General features: G+C 36.8%; 1 protein-coding gene and 1 pseudogene across 1 annotated transcript in view; both read right to left on the minus strand.

Annotated features, from left to right (window-relative positions):
- LOC139982813 (uncharacterized) overlaps positions 1-24990 on the minus strand; it is an 890000-nt gene that overhangs the window by 718028 nt on the left and 146982 nt on the right. Inside the window, exons 9-11 of the mRNA XM_071995913.1 lie at positions 12113-12330; positions 7066-7142; positions 5898-5956 (exon numbers count right to left, since the gene is read on the minus strand). Coding sequence (XP_071852014.1) covers positions 5898-5956; positions 7066-7142; positions 12113-12330 — 354 coding nt within the window. The remainder of the gene's footprint in view (positions 1-5897; positions 5957-7065; positions 7143-12112; positions 12331-24990) is intronic.
- Positions 140-5874, minus strand: LOC139982816 (uncharacterized; annotated as a pseudogene).

A 24990-nucleotide genomic window follows, 5' to 3' on the forward strand; every position in this document is an offset into this window, starting at 1 on the left:
GTGGTAGTCATAGCCATTTTCACTTCCTTGTTTATGATCATCTCATGTGATTCATCCAAAGCAACACAGCAGCCAGGTGCACCAGAAATACTAACAGCAAATGCACCACTTTCAAGATGTTTAAGAATTTCTGGAGGATACTGCTTAACACTCGCCATGTGAAAAGGAACAAGTTTGAGATAAGTGGGACGGTCCATGGCATGGAAAATAGGAGCAAGCCTCCTTACTGACACAGTGCACAAATGAAACTGTCTTAGTCTAATGGCTAAAAACAAACAGGTATAATGGAACATGTCCCTATGTGTAAAGTCTATCCAAAATTGTGATGTAGCATCTGTCTGACCCATGCAATGACAAAACCGAAAAGAATTCCTCATAAAAGGTACCAGACAACTGAAGTTCATGCTGTAAGTGCTTGAATATATCTGATCTATGGGACCTAAGTTTTGATGCAATACATGAATATAACTTCTGAAATTGCCCTGCACCTGTTGAATGCACATGGGAATTAAATATTTGCATCTGGTGTCTGTACATAGCTTCCCATGACTGCATGAGGAATTTGTGGGTTTTCCTGAACCCTGATGCAGTTGCAACAGCTGTAAGAGTACTACCCTTGTGAAATAACCCAAGCAATTGCTTCAGACCAGCATCAAGATAAATTTTCATGAAGGGTCCCTGTGTATTTTTTTAGCAGATGCCATTCCCCGAGATAAGGCAAGAGCCAATTTAAGTCATCCCCATACAACCTCTTTGCCTCAAGAAGGTATTCATATGTCTTTGCATCTCCAGCAACAATGAGATACTGTGTCCCATTGCCAATTGAATGTTTCTCATGTAGGATATCAAGGACATGCCTGATGGTTTCAGCATTATCTGCTGGTTCTGACAGAATGCATGTAAACTGAATGGTAGACTTTACTGGATCTGTTGCATAAAATTGAGAAACTGCATTCTTTAGGTCGGGAATTGACAAATTTAGGTTTTCGGAGTGACACACAAATTTTGTAAACATATACATGAAAACTGAATGCTTCATTTTTGATAGAGCTAATGATTCTGCTACTGTATCAGAAAAAGAATCTGCTGATAGGAATTGGTTTGGCTTTGACCAAATTGGCACCATTGCAGGCTGGGGGGGAAGAGATGATGAACCTCTGTGGTACTCATCTAGTATGTCTTTGTCTACTTGTGTTTGGCTGGAAGATGGAATATCATGGCAACTGGTATGACCAATGTCATCTACAGCACTTGGTAAAGGTTGTACAGCTTGCACAGAAGTACCATGGAACCCTCTATTACAATTTGAAGCAGAGACTGCTGCATAACTGGAACTTCTATCAATATTATCAACAGATGCAATGGAGAAACCTTTGCATAGTAGAAAAGGCTTTCTAGACATTTCTTCCACTGCAACAGCTGTCTGGAATCTTTGGAGAGTGGTTTTACTGACAGTGATACCAAAAGCAGACAAAAACTGAAAACAAGATGATGATGAACTAGAAAAGCGGTCAACAACATCAGACAGAGCCATATGGAGGGGTGTATAACATGATCATTACAGGTGCTCAGGAAAGAAGTACAAATAAACAAACGCTTCAATCGTTTTTTGTGGTGGACAGTCTCTGAAGGATGAAGCTGCTGCAAAAAGTGTCTGGTCCATTCTATTTGATAGCTTGCTAGCTGTTTTGTTCAGCATCTGAGAGGGTGCTACATCAAACAAAATTCCACAAAAGAGGTGGTATCTTTGATATCTCACTGTCAACAGAGAAATTACACAATGCTACAGAAGGTTTGTTGTCAATGAAGTACTTGGAGCAATTAACTGATGCAGTCTGCAGATCACTTGATACAAGACAATGATTAAAGTAATCACTTCTTTCAGCTGATGACTGGCTCATTTGCAAACTCTCTACTGAAGCCTGTAATATCTTTCTTTCTCTAGTGAACGAAAACAGAAGTTTATGCAATGAAGAAATGACATCACTTCCACAACGTCTCAACATTGTTCCAAGTCTTCTTTCATTAGTAACATGTGAACAAACAATACAGTCACCAATTGCAGCTTTTAGGTAGGATAGTAATTGAACAGGATTTTTCTTTTGGGATATAATATTGCCTATAGATGCCGTAGGAGAAAACTGATCAAAAGCAGATTCATAGTATTTATACACTGTTTCCAGTAGAACTGGTTCATCCTTTAATAGACGACCACCAACAAACTGAATTGTGTTTGATAGAGCACGTGCATTGCTATCAGTGTGTTCAAAATAGCAACATGACTCAATTGAGTCTGAAAGATGTTCCTTAGACGATCTTACTCTGTCACTGTACTCTCTACTTTTACTGAATCTTATTACAGCTTGATAACATGTGTTACAAAGACTGTTCACATTTTCATTGTACTCTGCTTGCATTCTTTCGGCAACAAAATGTTTAATGGTACTTGTATCAGTAAAGTTTCTCAAAGTACATGTGAAAGATGTTGAGCACACAGTGCACCTATTCCAAGTTCTGGTTACCAAGTTGTAGTGGCTGTGGCAAAGAAATATACCTGACTGACTGCTGCAAATGTCAACAGCAACTTGCTTTTCCAAACTGAACAGTTCTTGCAATTTTTCCGGTTTAATTATCTTGGCAGTTTGATGCACTCTTTCTTCTTTGTTACAACAATTAGGAATCTGGCAAAAATTTGAGGCTTTCCGTTTATTTGCTGCAAATTCACTTGATTTCATCAATCTCTTTTGACATGCATAACATATACATGAGTGATCAGATATGTCTCTTTCTCCTAATATGATGAGTAATTTAGTGTGCTTTGGCATTGCCTGTTCAGCATGCCAATAGCGAGTTTTTGATTCATGGCAAACAGCACAGGGACCTGTAGCCCTATCAGGGTGGTATAAACTACAAGAACTGTCCTTTGGCATGGAAGCTGACAAAATAGTACTTACCTGTTACAAAACTAGAATGTCAAAACTTATTTATGCCTTCGTTATAAATTTCCGTTAAAAGTTATGTTACAAAAAGAATGAATGATTGCAATGCACTCTACCATAAATATATGCACTAAGTACACTTACAAGGAGATGTAATAGTTATTGTAAGATGGTCAGCTCTTACATAAAGTTTTCTTTTGCACTATAGTTTTACTTGTTTATTAGTATTAGTGTACAGTGCTCACTGTACAGAGGGCTATGCATTTGTACAGTGTGTGTATTTAGATGTTGCTCGTGGTGGTAAAAGGAGGGGGATTAAGATTTCTCCTTCTGGGTTGCTAAGCAACTATCTTTGTTCTTCCTGGAAATTAGCCCTCACAGGAAATGGGGTCTGAGTATAGTGTATATATTATAGGAACAAAGGAGTTTTGTGAGGGTATAGGGAGTCAGGCAGTTGGCCATAAGTATTGGAGCAAGACAGTTGCACAAGAGGAGATATATATAGTTTTAATGCTGGATAGTTTGTTTTAAACCTTAATTTACAAGTTCAATTTACTGCAGTCCTTATCATTTTATGGAAGGAGTCATACTCTACTGACAGTCTGGGACATTATTTACTATAAAGAATATTATTTACTTAGAGGATATAATTTTACCATAAAGGATATTCCGGGACACCATTTGTTATAACTGACATTATTTTACCACAAGGATATACACATTATTTTACTGGAGGATAGCCTGGGACTCTATTGCTAATTAATTAAAGGATACTATTTTGTTGGGATCAGACATTATACCATTTATCTGTTCAACTCTTTACCGATGTCGTGGAATACTGTATCTGATGTCGTGGAAGACCTGTACCTGATGTCACCAGCACGCAGACTCACCAGAACAGCTTTATAAATTAAGTGTATTTACTTTACTTTTGGGTGTGCACCTCACTACTGTAAGTTGTTTTATTTAATTCTTTGACTGGGCCCAGGTCATCTGTATTGTATATTGTTTGTTATTCATAATTATAATTTCTTTTGATCCAATCCAGTTGAGTTTTCTATTTTTTATGTGTCTTGCTCTGTGTTTGGTCCCCACACCAAACCCAGAGTTCTCTGATCAAGAAAAACATTTATTTTCAGTGGCAAACACCCTTACATTATGATGGTGAGAATGGCTTACTGAATGATTGTTTGAGCAGCCAATTACAAAAACTGTTCTCTATACGGACTCGCACATCAACTTAACACAATGTATGAATAGTACAAGTTATTGTCCTGACATACAAACCCATACACTATAATTAGGACTTCAGAACATACTAGGCTACTACTAGGCTAGAACTTGTGCTACAAAGCTACCAGGAGCCTGCAGTATGCATAACACTATTAACAGCAATGTTTGCCTAAGCATTAGCCTCTTACTTCTAAGGTTTTAAGAAGGCATCCAGATTTGTAGCATCTGCTACACTAGTAGAAATAAATCTAAAAATAAATCTAAGTCCACAATGCCATTAATGCCACTTTTAAAAATGTTGCACATTAAAAATGTTGCACATAAAAATGTTGCACCTAGTCTTATACGAAGCTCAATACAGTAGGCATAGGCCTAGGTCTTCAGAAAGAAAAAAGGACCTGGGTCAGCCAGGCCACAGTGGTACGAATACGATTAGAACTAACATATAGCCTACGTTTAACAAGTGCATGAAATTAAAAAAAAAATATGCAGTCACAACTAAATTTTATCTAGAGTTGGGAATGTACTACTAGTTTTGGTTTTAAGGTGCCGAACGCGTCTGATGAGTTACAGTTCAGTCTAGCCTAGGCTAAGCCTAGTCAAGAGTAAGAGTACTAGAATTTGCTATGGCCAACCATTTTGTAATACTTTCGGTCGGTAAGTTATGCTGTGGTAAAGCTTGACAACACTGTGCTAAGGTTAATTAATAAATGCATTCAGTTGTCAATCAGTTTTAGTTTGACGAGAATCAAACAGTCCAACTATTACAAAGTTGTAGATCTGAAGACTGAAGTTTTCTTACCAATACCAGCGACAATTCGACTAGCCTAGGCCTACGCAAGATTACATTAGGCCTAAGTTGAGTTAATTTTAACACTAGGCTTGTGCTTCATGTACGTACAGTAAATAACCTAACGTGTACACGTACGGCAAATAAGCTACAGAAAAGCAGTCACCAGGGCCATTAAATTAGCTGAACGATTTGACACAATTACTATTGGTGAACAAACATGAAACCTCTCCCTGTAACTAAAATACGTCTTATGAGTATGCCTACATGTTTAAATGCGCATTTTGACTTATGGGACGCAAATGGCACAGATCCAAAGCACGATATACCTACCTTACTCGCCTCCACTAGTGGCTCGGTAGATGCGGAGAGAAATTGTTCCTTCTCAATATTCATATACTTATCTCAGGTGATTGACGTTTCTCCGCCTTCGTAAGTCTATTTAGGGCGGTACCTCACCAAATTTGGTTACATCAACCTATTATATATACAATTTGACATGAATAAACAAACCAGACGACCCCTTAGCAACGCTCGCTTATGTTTCACGGGTTACGAGGATGAAGTACATCCGGGTCTACTTTGGCGAGTTGAAAATTGCGCAATAACGGTCGTATTTTGAGGTCAGCTCTCCGACTGGAGAAATAGGGTTATCATGTAGAAATGAAGGCTAATTTGTTTGACTACAACTATATATACCATGGACAATACATCACGTGAATTTTTAATTTCTATTAAAATGTTAATATTAAGTTTAAAAAATATCAGCGACCAACTCGCATAGATGGAAGCTGTACGGTAGCCTAGAAGAAGAAACAAATACAAGCCAGAAAAAGAAGTATCTTTACAATTTTGCCAATATCCAACTGTATATCAAGAAGAAAAAACTAAATAGTGTTTATAAATTATGACAACCACTTCCTGAGTGCACTTACCTCAAAGTTGCCAGATTGAACGTTCAGTAGAAATTCACGGTCAAATAGACTCCAACAGACTACATGGAAAATAATGAACATGGTCCATTAGTACTCATATAGGCCTACATAATATTTATGTTATTGTTCACGATCACCTAAGTGAATGTTTAATGGTTGAGTCGTTTTCCGCACAATTCTCTCTCTATTGAGTTACTCCGCTTACCACTTCTGTCAACGGATACACATTGCCTTCAGAATGTTTAAGACGTTGATATGTTCACAACTCTAACTTTAATAATTGCTTGCAATCTGCAACATTTTAAGAATGTGTTTATGACTTTAAGCTTGATCGTATTTTACTTAATAATACGACTTTGCTGCAAACATGGACAGTTAATTTAAGAAAGACCAAACACATTGCTTTGATATATTTAGGGGAAAAAAAAGATAATTTTCTTGTAATATCACACATATTTAGAAGTCCACATCATTCCGAAGTTCAAACCACAGTCGAAGGAGTTTTGGGTGATAGGCAATGGAAGTCAAAATTATCCATTCTGTTACATGGAAATCAATCTCAGTCTATTGTTACTAACTCGAGAGATGCCGTTACATTTCATCAAATTTAAAATATATTGACTGAATGAGTCTTTATGCATTATATTAAGGTATGTGCTAAAATGAGTGCTCTGGATATGGTCTTCGAACTAAGGCTATCATAATCTTCTTGATTATTAGTCTTTAAAATCTGATACACTTGATTAGTTTGAAATTAGAAATAAAGTCATTCACTACGTTATTGTCAGAGTTGCAAAGTATCACTGAATTAAATAAAAAGAAAAGGAACACATGCATTTACTATACGGAATGCTATAATGACTTGTTTTGAACATGCTCAACAATTTCAACAATATTGGAAAACTAACAACTCTAGCCACCAGAAAGACACATTGGTATTCGGTTGTAAAATAGCGCAAAGATTCTGAAGCCATTTAATTAAACAATTTACAGGACATCGTTCTTTGTGGGGAAGAAATCTCCTTCATTCTCCTATTACAATGAAATCAAATTATTAAATGTAGATAAATAACGTTTACTTGTTTAATGTCCATCACTGAATGTGAAGAATAACTAAATATTATGATTCACTTCCTTATAAACTGCATTACACACAATGCTGATTTACCTTTAATGTTCCTTGACCTCATGTCTATAGGAAGTGACTCCGATGAGAAGGAGAGAGGCAACGTGCAACCTGCGAACCTTTTGAGTAGAAATGAAGATATGAGTTTAGCTATCGAACAGAAGAAAAATAAGTGTTTCAATTTTATCAAGACACCATAAACCTTCCAACTACTTGGAAGCCCGATGACTCTGTTTGGTAAAACACAAGTTTTGCACTAGCCCATTAGAATAGAATATGTGTCACTTGACTGTTATGAAGAGTGTTATATGTTATATAAGGGAATTATATATTATCTAAACATTATACTTCTGACAGGCGGGTGCCCTTACATGTTATTGTTAATGTTGTCCTGTGTAACCCGCTTACGCGCGTTACACGCGCAGAAACACCTTTATCTGTTTATATCGTAAGCCCCATGCACCTTGACCTAGAGAAAAATGACGATAAACTTCCAAAGAGGGAAAAATTAAACTATAAGTTTTCCAAGTTTTTTATTGAGCTGTTATTGAAATGTAGTGATAATAGACTAGGCAACTGTGATAAAAGAGTAGAACTTATGAAAGAGCATATTTTGCATTTATGCAGCTGCATAATTTAGTTTTTAATAAAACGCCTGTTTAAATACTACACCGAACTATGCTACAGTATTTAATGGGAAGCTGATGATGTGAGTAAGTCGGTTGAGTCGTGTGGCGGAAGTTATCCACCATGTACGTTCAAACTTGCAGTAGATGCCAGTGATGATGCTGCTCGTGGAGTATTACTTCAAGAGACGGATTAAGTAAATAACCACCCAGTTTGACAACAGAAAAATAATTTTACGGTTGAAAAAGAAACGTTAGCATCACTATTGACTTTATACGGTATTTTGATGTAGACTTAAATGTAGTCAAGTTTCCGATGATTGTGTGCAATGATGATAATGGATTAACATTCATCAATGTTGAGATGGAGTTTCAGTTTGCAAGAGTATAGTTTGGAGATGAAGCATTTTCGAAATGTTATTGCTGATGCCATTTAATGAGTTGCTTACGTTTCGTTAATGTCAGTTACTCTATACAACTATGTCGATGTACTAAGTTAAAACAGTACGATAACTGTCAAAAAAAAGAGAAAGTTCTCATCACACTCTAACTTTCTTCTTGTAATAGGGGGAGTTTTATGATACAGTCAAATATGTATTTTGAAATCTTTACGTTCCCTGAAAGTTCCCACAATTTTCTTACGTTCCAATAACTCTCGAGAATGAATCTGAATTTTCTGTAATTTTCACCGCACTGTATATTAGTGATTAAGTCTACATACAGAATGTGTGTTTCCATTTTGATGAATCGTTAAATGAGAGTACGCCAGAAACATTTACAACATAGCTGAACTGGTATGCTTGAATCTTTGCGCAAGCAAGATAGAGATTAATATCACCGCCAGAAAACCGTCTCATTGCTTTTATTGTGTTCGGAAGCCATTATTGTAGTTGCTCAGCCTAAGCCTCATATCAACGGTTGTCAGTGTTCATCAAGTTATAAAGTATATAAAGTTTGGCAGTAAATCTAAAAGAAAAATATTAATGGTATTAAAATTAATCAGGTTCATATATCCGAAAGCAATTGTATTAATTTTCTGGGAGTCTGGCTTGATACTGAAGTATCTTTTCACAAACATATAAGTGAAAAATGTAGAAAAGCCGTGCACACTTTGTATCGCTTAGGGAAGGCTCGCAAATTTAACCGGCGATGATCGAAGGCCCAGCCAGCAGCACACCACTGCTCATTATGCAGCCTGCATATCACTCACGCTTGAGTGCACACACCCACGGTAACTCCGTGAAAGTAATGAGCATTGAGCTCCCAACACAGAAGCGCTGCTATTGTTTGTTAACAAAAGCGGTACTTGCCTTTTCCTGGTCTGTGGTTTTTACGTAACAATGGCACTCTGACCACAGTAGGAGATTTATTTCAAGAACGAGTTGAAATCTTCATGAACTATTTTCGTATCGAATGTTTCAAAATACTTTCAGACTTCTTTTCCTGTACAAAGTATTTTCATTCACTAACACTGATCCATCTCTCTTTTCTCTACTCGAACAGTAAGTTGGTACACCTTTCAAATTTTACGAAAGATCGAGCAAAATACTTTCGAAAAATTCACGCGAAACTGGCATAACGTGCTAAATGCAACAAATGTCATGTAAACAAGGCTCTAGTACACCCATTTATGAATAAACCATACGACCACATCTGCTGTTAAGCGGGGGAAAAAGAAAGTATTTTCTAGAATTTCCACACAAAAAAAAAGAAAAAATAATTATCCTACCATAGTTAAGAGTATAGTACATAGCCTAACCACTTCGTCAGTTACGGATCTCACGTAACAACAAAAACACAACTAATTGTATTTTGCGAAGTTGACGTTTTCTACAAGGACATGGAAACAATAATGAGCATAGAGAAATTACCAATTGTGTACGAACAGTAAGTTGGTACACCTTTCCAAATTTTACGAAAGAACAGGCAAAATACTTTCGAAAAATTCACGCGAAACTGGCATATCGTGCTAAAAGCAACAAATGTCATGTAAACAAGGCTCTAGTACACCCATTTATGAATAAACTATACGACCACATCTGCTGTTAAGCGGAGGAAAAAGAAAGTATTTTCTAGAATTTCCACACAAAAAAGGAAAAATAATTATCCTACCATAGTTAAGAGTATAGTACATAGCCTAACCACTTCGTCGGTTACGGATCTCACGTAACAACAAAAACACAACTTATTGTATTTTGCGAAGTTGACGTTTTCTACAAGGACATGGAAAAAATATTGAGCATTTAGTTAATCATGCCAAGTGGCCTAAAACATGGGATTGCAAGGTTTACTTTGATAAAGATGGCCATACTGTAGCTATTGGGGCCTTGATATCTTGCTATGTATGTATGGTATAGACTGTGCCTCGTGTATCATGGGGAACAGATTGTTTTGTTCATGCGGATGAGTCGGTTAGCTTGAGGTGTGTTTTATATACATCCATGGTTTTACTTTGTTACGGGGATATAAATTTTCTTGAACGTCTAAGATAATATTTCGCATAACTTTACCGATCCTTTACTGACTGACCTAATTAATTCTAGAGTGGAGTCAAAATAGTTTACTCCATGAAAAGTTTTTTGGAAACGTGCCAAAAAATGTTAACAAACAGGTGTTAGACAGGGCATTTTTTTGGCATAATATAGCTACTCTAACTTGTCTCTAACAGCAGACTGTTATTTTTGCCTGGCTCTGATGAAATACTACTATCTCAAGTAACGTTGGCAAGTTGCCAAGAAATAAATGTCACGCAATGTGATACAAAAAGTCATATTACCCATTCATGAAGGCTTCAAACGCAAGTTTTCAAACATTGGTTCAGTGTATAGTACAATTACAGCTAGTCATATCGTTGTAGTCTAAACCGAATTTATGCTTTATGCTAAACGATCTGAACAAACGTAATTTCTCAAACTAAATTAAAATTATATCATTCGTGACTTCGTTACAACTAAAGCCAAGTAAGTCTACTATGAATAAGAATTATTTGGTTTCTTTATTAGCCATTCCATTTCGTAAAGCGCCATGCAATAACAATTTTTCTTGCACAAGTCGCGAACTGTTCAGGTTTTTTACAACCCGAAAGCAGCTGCGCAACGTGAAAGTAAGATCACGCACATGTCTTAGCCTACTGTCTGACTGCATGACTCACGTGGAAGTGATTCTGCATATAGATACGTACGAGAGTTTTAATGGTTAGGCTATATATTTACTGTCATTTCAATAAACTGTTTATAGTACGAACGAAAGAAAAGTCCCCACAGGTTTGAGAGATTGTCTAGAGCATTGATGATGTAGGTTTTTGTGTATTAAGGGATTCAAGACCAAACGGAGTGTCTCCGTTAGTTCAATTGCAAAACACGAAAGAAAAAATAGCGATGAAAGCGCCACGTAAAATTCATGTTACGAGCACAAACCGTCAGCAAAGTACACACAACTGTGTAGTAACTCAATGCAGTTACAGTAGCCTATATGTAGTAGCTTTATTGATAAACAATTCTCCAACCTGCAGAGAAAATTCTATAACCCTTTTGTGTACATCCTGGACCAAAGTGACCAGTTCATTGTCTGGTCTTCTTTTGTGCATAAGAGGCTTAATTTGTGGTCTCATAGTCAAGTGCATACAACTGTCCACTGACTCCTGGAAGGCAGGAAATGTGTGCGTTCAAGCATGACTCATTACCAGCTGGTTGCTGTGCTCATTACACTGGATAGCAACGGCTGGGCCTTCGATCATCGCCGGTTAAATTTGCGAGCCTTCCCTTAAAGGTTTTAAGCAGTTATTTAGACAGACCATCTCTATGGCAGTTGGTATATGCGTTAGTGATCCCGCAATTGGATTATTGTAGCACATTATTATTTGGCTTACCAAACGCCTCTATCATCAAATAACAAAGGGTGCAAAATTTTGCCGCTAAGCTTATCTCATCCAAAAGGAAGTATGATAGTGCAACATATTGTTTAAAGGAGCTACATTGGCTTCCAATGAAATTTAGGATTCATTTCAGAGTACTTTGTATGTCATATAAATGCATTAACGGTTTAGCTCCGAGCTACTTGGTAACCTACTTTGTTGAGAAATAATCTTGATATACACTAAGGTCTGGTGTTGTGCCGGTGTATTATGTGCCCATAACGAAGAGAAAGACATTTGGGGACTGCGTTTTATCTATAGTAGGACCTAAAGAGTGGAACAAGCTGCCTCTTATCTTAAAGTAAAAACTTGTAGTGCGTCTAACATTTTTAAGACGAAACTTAAAACATCTGTTCCACTAGGCATTTCAGTGTTGTGTATATACTGTATATATATAAACTTTATATATATATGTATACTTTTTTTCTGTTGCTGTTCCGTAACACTTATAACATAGTATACCACGTTTAGAGTTCTAAGACGTTGCGTTTATAAATCAAACAAACATTCTAACCTTAACCAAAGTCACGTTAACCAAAGTGATACTCACGACAGCTCCTTTAAATGTTCAGAACGTAGCCCATAACGTAACATTGACGTAACGTCTTTCTCTGTTAGTATTCTAGGCTCCTCATTTACTTGCTCTGTCTCTATGTGTATTTTCTCTGCCGTCAACAATTGATTCAATCTGAGTCCTGAGTGAAGTACAATAACATCTTCTTCACATTCCTTGAAAGATTTGTTAAGGCATACACTGGTGATGGGAATCTGACGAAAAAAGAAACAAACTATTAGTTTTAGCATCGATATAAATCAGGGCAATATTAACTCTCTGGTTAAAGTATGTTCGCAGTACCCTTGATCAAGCAGTTGTCTCGGTTTGCGGCTGCTTTCTATTTGATTGCTTAGGGTAAGATGGCGCATATAAATACAGTATTTGTCCAATTGAAAGGTAAAAATGAGGAGGGGCTGAAGAAGCTTAGGAAAAGCGGGACAGAGTACAAGTAGGGCAACTTTAATAATTCTGATGACATGTAACCCACACTTTTCAGAGTGTCATGGAAATGCATTGTTCTAAATATAACAATGACATGATTTATTTAGGTAATTTATATAAAATATTAATTATGCCAACAAATAATACTGGATTTCTGTACTCATCATTACTCAAAATCTATTATTTAAATAACTTGGCATCAAATTCTTACTGCCACTATGCTATACATTCTTTTACATGAGAATTGGAACAATCCATTCCAAATCAACAAAGGCCTACACGTCGACCCTCTTAGAATCGCCTGAATTGATGGTGTCTTGCCATATGTCTCAAAGGATGAAAATGAGCAAGAAAACTTTTAAAAAGTTCTTGGTTGCTAGGATACGGCCACGCCTACCAACCAAATCCGGGTTGTATTTTAGGAGCCCTAAATTTTCCCTCAAGGTTGGAGGCATGGTTTGCATAAATGTATCATATTTAATGTTTGATATGGCAGATATTGTGAAAGACATGTAACCAGTCTTCGAATTTAGCTAATTTTGAGGAAAATTTACGGTCTGAATTTTCCGTAACAAGTAATTAAAATGACAGAAAAGGAGATAGGGGTCTTTTCTGACCCTACTTCAAGTGTGCTCTATATTCACAAAGGCATGTTTGAGATTCAATTTGCATGTGATCCTTGTCCAGTGGTAGTTGTACAGGAAAAGTGTAAAACCAGAATGAAAACATTTCATGGTTCCTTGCTGCTGTTCATTAGTTCCATTCATAGAGTAATTTCTAAGAAAGCCCTAATACAACAACAGCATTTCATACACACAAACTTTTGTTACCAAAGCAATGCTTAGCCCTGCCCTTTCATAAATTTGTATCATGATAAATGGGCCATTCTCGGTCACGTGTGTGACAGAAAAATGGGGAGATTTGCACTTTACCACTAAGTAACTACTTTTAGGTAAAGAAAGTTAGGTTGATTGTAGTACTTAAGTATGCACTAGGGGACTCTTTCACAAAACCATATAGCTTAGCCAAATTCAGAACATTCATGTGCTGGCAGAGGTCATATAAAGGTCGGTCACGTGTGTGACGTGAAATGAAACTGGCTTTTTTGCACAAAAAAACATTGGCAAATTCCTCAGTTTCTAACAGAGCTGGATAACCCTAATTTCTCATGTTTCTACCTTAATGTGTTTCCATTCTAACAAGACATTTCACCTAAATATTTCACTTCTTAAAATTAGCATAATACTACATAAGCTAAAAAAATCCAGTCACGTGTGTGACATTGTTGGGTCACGTGTGTCACATTCTGAATTTTCAGTCCATAGTATGCAATTTTTGCAGTGCAAATGTGACTCTAGTAATGACCAAAGAACAGCACTGATGTTGATATTCCATAGGAATTACTTTAAAACAGTTTTACTGCCATGATTTGGAGGGTCACGTGTGTGACATTTTTTGGTCACGTGTGTGACATTCTGCATTTCAATGGATAAATGTCACACACGTGACCATTGGTCACGTGTGTGACGACTAATAAGAGGCTATTAATTAATCGTAGGAATAATTATTTGACTGGATATTTTGCAGAACTAACAGTCTGTACCAAGAACGGTTGCATATCAAGTGTGGACATCAAAAGGCACATCAGTTACTTTTTACGAAAACTTTTGTGTTATTTTGGTCACGTGTGTGACATCAAAATTATGCTAATTAGCACCCATTATTAACGAAGAATTTAAGATCACGAACCTCTGCTTTAGGAATGAAATAAATGAACCCATGTATAACTGCCTCCATGTGATAGTTGATAACTGAAATATAATTTCTAGATACTCATGTAAAAAAACAAATATACAGTTATAAACTACAAATTTTGGCTACAACTTACAATAATGCAAATTTATGCAAATTAGTATGTTATGGTTGTAATTTTAATGAAAAAAATATGAAACAGAAAACTTGAGGAATCCCTCTAAAACAAAAAGTATAGCATTTGGCCCTCAATCAATTGCAACATACAGCATGTGTATAGGCTATCTGCCAATATCATCATATCAAGTTTGATGAAATTCTGACTAATAGTAGCCAAGTTATTGCAATTTGGAGTTTTTCACGTTGGACCCCGTGACCTCATTAATATTCATGATATGAGCACCAAAATCAATAGGGTTCATCTACTCACTATGGGCCACCCACCCACTAGGTATGGTAACGATTGGTCATTCCCTTGTTGAGTTATCATGTTTACAAACTTTTCATACCCAAATATTGCTTAGCCCGCCCCCTCATAATATGCATGATATCACTTGAAACACACATCAGTGTGTGAAGTCTATCTACCAATATCATCACACCAAGCTTGATGAAATTCCAACTAATAGTAGCCAAGTTTTTGCAATTTGGAGTTTGTCACGGTTGACCCCATGACCCCATAATATTCATGATATGAGCACCAAAATCAATAGGGCTCATCTACTCACTATGGGCCATCCACCCACTAAGTATGGTAATGATCGGTCATTCCCTTCTTGAGTTATCGTGCATACAAGCTAAAGCGTCACACACACACACACCCACGCGCACACCCGTTTGTATTACATTCAGACCGAGGACCCCATTGTATTTTCCATTGTTCAAATCCACGTACCGTAACCTTAACAATACCCCATACAATAGAATTCTTCCGAGGACGCGTACACACCAACCTGAATACATAGGTTCCTTTGCTTTTAGCAAGGAACTAAAAAGTCAAGCGGGTCGTACGTTTTACGAACAGCGCCCTTAAACTTAAGAAATCTCACTTCTGGCCCTAATTGTGGATCCAATTTGGGCCTGTGGGTAAACTTCAATTTTTCTTTAAGCACCATTTTTCAGGAGTGTATTGACCTTATTTTTAAAAACTCAAGTCAAAAGTTTGTGTATTTTATACCTTCAGAGTGAATCGACCATGAATATCTTCAAACGATGGTAGTATTCGGTGGACTGGGATTGTTGGTTACTTACTGGTCAGTTATATTACACTCTTGTCGCTGTGCTTAATTTAATACATAACAATGTAATAGCTACAATTATTAAAAACTACGTACTGATCGTAATTTCAGAGTAACGGTCAATAGCGATCAAGGTGCAATGCTTTTAAAACACCTTTCTAGCGTGTCACTGCAAAAAGGTTTCGTGTGTTTATTGAATTTTGCCTTATCACTGCGTATATACTGCAATAAAATGTAATTGGATTTGGTTCTTGTAACAGCGTTAGTGTATATGTGCTGCAAAAATCAACAGCAGTTTAAACTTAAAGAATATACAAGAGCGGACTGGCGAAACAAACATCAAGATACACAAGACTTAGTTTAAAATGCAATATAATAGAAAATACAATATTTTTAGATTTAAGTAGGGTTACGAACCTTTGTGGGATTCCCATTGGCGATTACATTTTATAACGGAGAGCTAGTGCCACAGGTTCATTAAAACAGTTTCATATGTAGGGGTAATTAGAGGTAATTCCACAGAAAACAAATTGATATGTTGAATGCTTAATTCTTAGTCAAACTGAGAATACGCATTCCTTTTGTATAAGTATCCATAACACATGATTGTGTTAATACATAATATATGCGATTGTCATAGGGAGAAGGGGGCACCCATAGTAGTTGTCCAATTTTAAACCGGCTGAATGCAAACATACACACACACACACGACTGACGATGATATATTCGTTAGTATCATATCATCAATATCCTTAATCATATAACTACATTTAAACTGAATGTTGGTCACACAAATACTTCTCTACTTTAAATCTTTTTCTCGGTTGGATGTGGTAGAAATTCAACCATCTGAGCCTTGTAAAATATAATTTTGCCAAATCATGTGACAGTAGTAATATATGAAATACTTACATCGCTTTTAGTTGCAATGTCAAGAATCTGTATTGTTGACCTTTGAAGGAGTTTACTATCAGTGGATCCGATCGTCACGCCTCCTGTTAATAAATCTTTCACAATGGAAACTACGTCATCAGCCTCACCAACTTGTTCAAAGAAACAAAGTGATGCAAAAGATTGCCCGCCTTCCATTCCTTTCAGATACTTGATGATTCTTGATGAAGCTTTCTCATTGAGTCCACAAGCAAATCTAAATACAAACTGTAGATCAACAGGGTTTATTTTCTCGAACTTATTCCGGAGCAAAACAGGGAACTTGCTCCCTGCTAACTTTGAAAGATAGTTGGCTGCGTACCATTCAGCAAATAGTTTGTGATAAAATCTGACAACAGCTGTTCGCTGGATAACAGAAACCGCCGCCATCCCTGGTTTATAATTGACCTTAACAATGTCGTCTTCAATTAGAATTCCTATTGTGATGAGTTCATTGTAACATTCATCGCCAACATTGTTCTTGAAAATGTCTTTCTGCCAAACAATCTGCTGATTCTTTCCAGTAAGAGCATCAAATAATAGTTTGTTAAGCTTTGGATAATCTGGAATGATAGCAGGGTCATTTGGTTTTCTAGCGTGTTCCCTTTTGTTCCTCATATGCTCATAAAAGCATGTTAGAATGTAACTAAAAAAACTGGTAACGGACGCGAACGATACCACACTTTCTACTTCGTAAGAGATATGTACAAACATCACACAGAAGAGAGGTACTTGACAAATGTCGCTTAACACAGGACTTATAGTGAGAAGATCATTGATTCTCCTAGCCGCTTGATTATCATTAACGGCAACAGCTCTTCTGATGTAGTCATCCCTTGCATTATCATCAAAACCTGTCAAACGAACATACACTGTCCCTACATCGAGAATATCGGGTAAATAAGCTGATCTAGTACATGTTATTACCTTAAAATTCGCAAACATATTACCAGCGATGATTTTCATAATTTCTGATTTACCAAAGTTATCTTTGTCCGGATACTCATCATACCCATCTAAAATCATCACTACGCACCGGCTGTTTAACAGAATTTCCATAATGTCTTCCTCTGTTAGTTTTGATTCACCTGGCATCAGCATCAGTTTGATCGCTTGACAAACCGACAATATACTGCCGAGGAGTCTTAGTGGAAGCAAGATAAAGATAGCTACATCTTTCAATGGAGATGAATCAGCTGCAATGCACCAGTCATATGCAGCTTGTAATGTTAACGTTGATTTACCATAACCAGGATCGCCCTCTAACAGTATTCGCTTTGAAGATATTATGTCATCATTAAATACATCGCGGTATGAGTTCAGTTTTAAGGCTTCCATTCTATTTCCTTCCAACGGACGTTCGCTTCCTTTATTGTCTCTTCCGTGCATTTCAATACCACCTTCTACAAATACGTCATTCACACAATAAACCTTTTCACGGATATAAGGTATTGGATGGATCTTGCTGTACAGTTGTCTGTAAAATGTCTTGAGGTATCGCACAAACAGGCATGTCTTATCTGTTCTCAAAATAATAGAAACATTTGTAGTCTTTATAACAATATGTTATATTGTATTTTACTTACAATTGATTCATAATAATATGATTGGTAATAATATTGGTTTCAAATAATAACAATTCATTGAGAACTAGTATCAAGTCATGTTATCACTAAGAAAATGTGACATTCATAAAGTATATATATATATATATAAATAAATATATATATATATATGTATGTATATATATATATATATATATATATATATATATATATATATATATACTGTTCTTGATTTTCCAACTCATTACGATTTTTATATATATACATATACATATATATATACAGTGGTGTTCCGTCGAGATTGACACAAAAATCCGGACGCGAAGTTTTCAGAGGTTTCCAGACACTTTAGGACGTTTTCTGACACCTCCGGACGGTCGGACGCTTTTGTACATTTCACTCCAACAAAATTCACTTTTAATCCGGACGGAACATGTGGTTTACTGCCTACTTTTTCATACCAGATTAAATCGATCTTCTCAGTTTGTTACAATAGAAGTTACAATAGTGATATGTCCGATTCTGTCCGATACTCCGGATGTTTTTAGCCCGACACAAAGCAGTAAGGATTACAGAGGCAACAACCCTTTCATTTCAGAAAAGCGTCATGTGTCCGATAATCCGGACGCTTAAAGCTAAACTATGTTTCTATTCAAAAGCGATTTTAGGGGCAGTTCTAATATCAGCTCGCAAAACGTCTGAATCCGTCCGATAATCCGGACGGAATAAACTATCAGCACCGGGTAGTATTTCTGCTACGAACAAAATCAAAGGTGGTACAACTTGGAACACAAACTTGCTGCGAAGAAATATATTGAAGTAACGTCATGTTTTGACAAAAGCATGCAATGTACAACAACTATTTACTAACCTTTTGAAACAAAAATTCAAGCAGAAGGGGTGGGGAGCAGTAACAAGAAATAAGAGAAATATTGACATATTGATGATAATGTCCGTCGGTTTCGGGTGACAACCAACCATTCCCACTATATCTTATCCTGGTTCTGAGTGGCTTCCGTTCAACAAAAACATTGTTTTACCTAGGCTCAAAACATCGGTCAAAACAATTTCAAAACACAGTACACATGAAGTAATCCAATAAATCCCAGACTGAATAACAAATATAAATACACTACAGCATCGTTACTTTATTGTTTTCCTCCTGCCGACACAACCGAAAATGTTTAATGTTTAATATGTAACACGGAGATACGTATTGAACTTTTTTTCTAAATAATTTTAATTTTTTAACATGTCACTCCTTAAAAGTTGCTAAGCTTTTTATTGATAACGCCGAACGTACCGCCATTACCAGACACACAAGGCGCCATGAAATGTAACACTGTTTAAAAAGTCAGAAACATCTGAAAGTACTAGTAATATGCAATGTTACGAAAGTTTTACCCCTACATTAAGTGTATTTTTTATGTACGGTTCAATCGTCCCATTATTGTCCCTTTTTTTATTCAAAGGTTATCAAAGTTTGTTTTTTGACAATGAGGAAATGTTATTCTCAAAGTTTGAACATTTTGAGAAACAAACCCCAGGGCGTAAAATCTTGCACACATACTTGTACTTCCAGGGTTAAGCTCGTTGCTGCAAAGGTTGAGCTCACACGCGCTAAGCAAGGTACCTGGGAGACTGCTTGGGCCACCCCTCTTCTCTTACAAGACCGGTTAATATAGTGCTGCTCGTTTTCTTGGCAGTTTGCCAGGGGTTTAACAACTCCTTGTTAGGTCAGAATGGAATGCAAATTAACAGGTGTCAGGTGCTTGTGAGCAGAAACCAGGACATGACCTAGATTTCCAGGGTAGTCAATTCTGCGCGCACCTTTAGTTGGGATATTTGGTGATCACGTTTTTGTACGCATGACATTGGAAAACGAAAACCTCAAATGAAACTTACTGTTGGAATACGTGGATTTTACTCTTCTGATGTTTGATTACAACTGGTTCTTGTAATGTCAAGTTGAATGGAGCTGGTGAGCTGGTATATTGTGCTCGAACACTTTTGTCATGGCCAATCAGTCTGTGGATCCTAAATGTTTTTCATTTGGCAAACGGACATTCAAGGATAAAAGTCATGCAATTGAATTTTTTTCCTACATTCTAAGAAGTATAAGTTTTTTTACGTAACACCTCTTTTTTGTTCAAAGTTTTGTTTTAGCATAAGCCAACTCCAATAAACTGAGGGAGAACAGGATGTTCAATGAAGGTTTGAACTGTCGGAAAATGTCAATAATACATATTTTCATATGAAAGGTCCGCCGTTTTGCGGAATTCTCTGCCTCTTTCGATACATATTTTCTAATATAATAACACACTTCTTGCGACAAAGAATTAACATACGTTTCTTAATTGTAGATAATATTCCACTCTGAATGTTTAGGACAAGATCGAATTTATCATCGATTGTGAACTTTCATTATATCAATAAAGTTCCAGGTTTTGCACGATGAAATTTATTTCATCACCTTATATTGCAGCTTCAATTTCGTTAAACTGTATCCTAGTAACCTTTAAAATCTCAATTAAAGCACAGAGCTTCGTCCGTGTCTCATTTCAAAATGGACGAGACAGTACTGTACCACCTCGCGGGGGAATCGAACTTTGAACTTAGCACGCTTCTAATAATATTTATCTTGTAAACGAAAAGTGCTGTATGTATTTAGCGATATTATATTGTCGTATCCATCTGACAGGAAAAAATGTTCCTTGTTAGCTGTTAGTTTCAAAATAGTAAATGACAGTGAGTAAATATTTCTGCACAGAGTTTTGTCATGAACTTGTAATCCTTACAGACTATTGTTATCACGCTGAGGAATCGTCGTGGTCGTGTGACCGCAAACGCTCTAGATAAACACTGTACTCTTTTGTTACTACTGGGCTAGTAAACTTTATATCGGACATTTTCGGACACTTTTGGTTTTGAGTACTGGGTATGACGTTTTTTTTTCTAACCGGACGCTTGGACGGAACCAGACAGTTCCGGACACTTGCAGACATTTTCGGACGTTTTGAAATCGGACAACTAGGTCAACCTCGACGGAACACCACTGTATATATACATACATATATATATATATATATATGTATGTATGTATGTATGTATATATATATATATATATATATATATATATATATAAATAGCTTATATTTAGCTAACACACGTGTGTAGTTACAGTCCTAATAAACTATTATGAACTAAACTGTTGTGATATTTACACAGCTAACTTGCAGCAGTCGTTTTGTTTGTGTTGTGCTTGACAATGACTTGGTAATATTGAGAAATATTTAGTTGTAAAAACATAAACATATTTTAATAATATAACAGACTAGCCTACGTTTTACCCTGTATGCAGGCATTGTATTCCGTCATTTGTTAAGTCGTACATGTGTCAGTCTCTAGTCAGATATATATTTTACTACACCTTACCTTCGGATCCCTGGAAAATACCATGCAGGGTGGTTCGTAAACCATGAAGTTTCAATTTATCAAGAGCAGTTAACAAGGGTGAGATGTTATTAGGCTGTATTTGACCCCTTTCTTCCATCATGGAGACCATGAGTAGCCCGGGGCTCTTTTTCTCATGTCGTAGCTCGTCAATCTCAGCAGGAGGAAACATGAAGAGCGTTGCAAGTTTGAGTATGATTTCAGTTGTGAGGAGCTCGGCTAGGCGTACCTTAAAGCTGCCAAAATCTGTAAAGAGAATTTTACGAAACATGAACTGTCTTGAATGAATATGATTGGACAATTCTTCTTTACTTCAGATTCTTCCACACCAACATTGACAAGTTATGTCAATCAGTACCGGAACATGTAGCGTCCAAGATAGTAGAACTCACACCTACTGTAAGCAACCATCGTTGGGTACGTTCTACACTTCACCGAAAGTTCACAAACTTCCTAAGGGAAGCCTTGCAAATCTAACCGCCATGTCCGGGCCGGTGGATTTTTCCGCGGCTATAATGAGCACAGCCACAAGCAGATAATGAGTCACACTTGAGTGCACATTCTCTCCAAACCACCCTCCACGCAATACAGTTACATTCACAGCCGCGGTCAAATTTTTACTAAGCCGATTTGAACACAATAGTGAGTTGAACAAAACATCATAGCTAAGTCTCAAGGTATTCAAACGTTTCAAAAAGATAGTATGTTTATACGCCGTATTTTATCCTACTGCAGAAGCAAAACTTCTGTGAAAAATAAGTAAGGAAATGTGAATTTACACTGCAGGAATCTAAAATGCTATCTTTCTTATTTTCCCAGTCGGCCAAGTAGGAACAAAAAGTTTCGTTGCCTTTTTGCAAGGACATTAAGTTTCCTGAATTTTTAAGATTTAAAAATCTAAAAAACTGGAATCACAATCTCACTTCTTATACACGTGCACATAAGCGTGAACCAGAGCCTAACATACGGGATGACTTTAGAATAATCCTACTAAGTTGTATAGAACAGGACCTAAACTACCTAGCTAGGTGAAAAAAATCGGTTGACTGTAGGGAATTTTTCGCACTCCAGCGAAGCTGTACTCTTTTTTTAGCCAGCTAGATCATAGACATCATGAGGATTGAACAAATGACGATAATTTCTTGTGAAAGAAATTTGAAATAAATGTGGAAAAAATGCGATTATCCTTTCTCCGTTTTAAGTGTAAATGTTATTCTAGCATTCCATGGTTAAGAAAGTTGAAAGAAATTAAGTTTATCAACTTCATTTACTGACTTTTGAACTTCGAAAAAAAAAACGTCCTTTACTACTCTGAAAATCAGTAGAGAAATTAGCAATTGTGTACGAACAGTAAGTTGGTACACCTTTCAAATTTAACGAAAGTTCGAGCAAAATACTTTCGAAAAATTCACGCGAAACTGGCATATCGTGCTAAATGCAACTTAATGTCATGTAGACAAGGCTCTAGTACACCCATTTATGAATAAACCATACGACCACATCTGGCGGGGGGAAAAGAAAGTATTTTCTAGAATTTCCACACAAAAAAAGGAAAAATTAATATCCTACCATAGTTAAGTGTATAGTAAATGGCCTAACCACTTCGCCGGTTACGGATCTCACGTAACAACAAAAACACAACTAATTGTATTCTGCGAAGTTGACGTTTTCTACAAGGACATGGAAACAATATTTAGCATTCAGTTAATCATGCCAAGTGGCCTAAAACTTGGGATTAAAAGGTTTACTTTCATAAAGATAGCCATACTGTAGCTATCGGGGCCTTGATATGGTGCTATGTCTGTATGGTATAGACTCGTGTATCATGGGGAATAGAATGTTTTGTTCATGCGGAGGAGTCGGTTGGCTTGAGGTGTGTTTTACTTACCTTAATGTTACGGGTATATATACTTTTCTTGAACGTCTAAGATAATATTTCGCATAACTTTACCGATCCTTTACTGACTTACCTAATTAATTTTAGAGTGGAGCCAAAATAGTTTACTCCATGAAAAGTTTTTTGGAAACGTGCCATAAATGTTAACAAACAGGTGTTAGACAGGGGGGTTGTTTGGAAGGTACCTGGGAAAATTCGCAGCCCATGTACAGTATGCCTACGATGATATTTAAGTAGGGGTAAACACTGCAGTTGTAAACTGATGTACGTATAGTAAAATTTTCACCGAATAGTAACTTATATCTCTAACCACATGGCAGCCTAACACACTAAGTCAATGGGAAAATCAAGCATTTAAACCATCTGTTTATTCGTTGAATTTGTGTCGCAGTTAGTTTCAGAGATCAACGTTACGGTCGATGTTCTCTCTTTAACATACATATGTGGCATAGCTTAACTATTGTTTTGTTTAAATTCTGGTTTGTCAATATGGGTTTTCTGAAGTTCCTGGGGGCATATATTTAATGCAATGGCTGATTCAGTTTTTAATTCATAGTTACGTACCACTCGTTGAACAAGGCTCATAATGTATAGGCCCAGGTAAAGGCTGCTTTTATCGAACTTTCGAGTAGCGGAGTTTCACAATTGTTCATAAGAGACCCAAGAAATTTTATTTGCGAGGTTTGATAACGTGGAAGATTTGCAAGAATTACAGTATATAAAGTACTGAATCTCGGACATTTGGTAGTGGCGGATTTTAGTGTATAAGTCCTTTTGCAACATAAACTACCGCTCTATTGACTGTCAAAACCGCAAAAGTTAATCCGGTCACTTGGCCAAGTTTGCTCATTGTTTGTGAAGAATAACCAGCCATGTGTTGTCAGGACGCTGTGCTCATTACTCCGGCTGGCAACCAGCGTGTGTGCATTCAACCATGGGACCAATATGCACATGCATAATGAGCAAGGGGTGCGAGATTTCCGCCGGCCCAGAACCGGCGGTTAGATTTGCGAGGCTTCCCTAAATTGATAGCCGACGCTCAACAAGCACTTCCCGGAGTGACCCCTTCTGACCCTGACAAAATCCATGGTTCAGACATTTGTAAACTAGCCAGGACACAAAAGCTATTCCCTCCTTGTCGACCTATTATTTCAGGAATTGGTACTCTTACTGAGCATCTTTCAGGATACATGGGCTCCATACTCAACCCATCGTTTAACCATATTCCTTCTTAGTTTACAGGACATTACACATTGTTTTGAGCATCTTTAATAACATTCAGACAATTACCGACTAATTCCTTATTTGTAACTATGGATGTATAATCTTTGTACACCAATATCTCTCATAATGAGGGAATTATCGCTTGTCAACATTTTCTTCGTATGCCAACAACCCCACTTTAGCTGATGATCTTGGTCCTATTTTACGTTTCATTTTAAGTAAAACTTATTTCTTTTTTACTGGGATTATCTCCAAATCAATGGTACCGCTATGGGCAATAACATAGTACCATGTTACGCCAACATATTTATGCACGAATTGGAACAGAAAATGGTATCTGCTTTTCCCCTAAAGCCATCATATTATCATAG

The sequence above is a fragment of the Apostichopus japonicus genome, chromosome 16 (genome assembly GCF_037975245.1).
Source record: "Apostichopus japonicus isolate 1M-3 chromosome 16, ASM3797524v1, whole genome shotgun sequence".
Lineage (NCBI taxonomy): Eukaryota > Metazoa > Echinodermata > Holothuroidea > Aspidochirotida > Stichopodidae > Apostichopus > Apostichopus japonicus.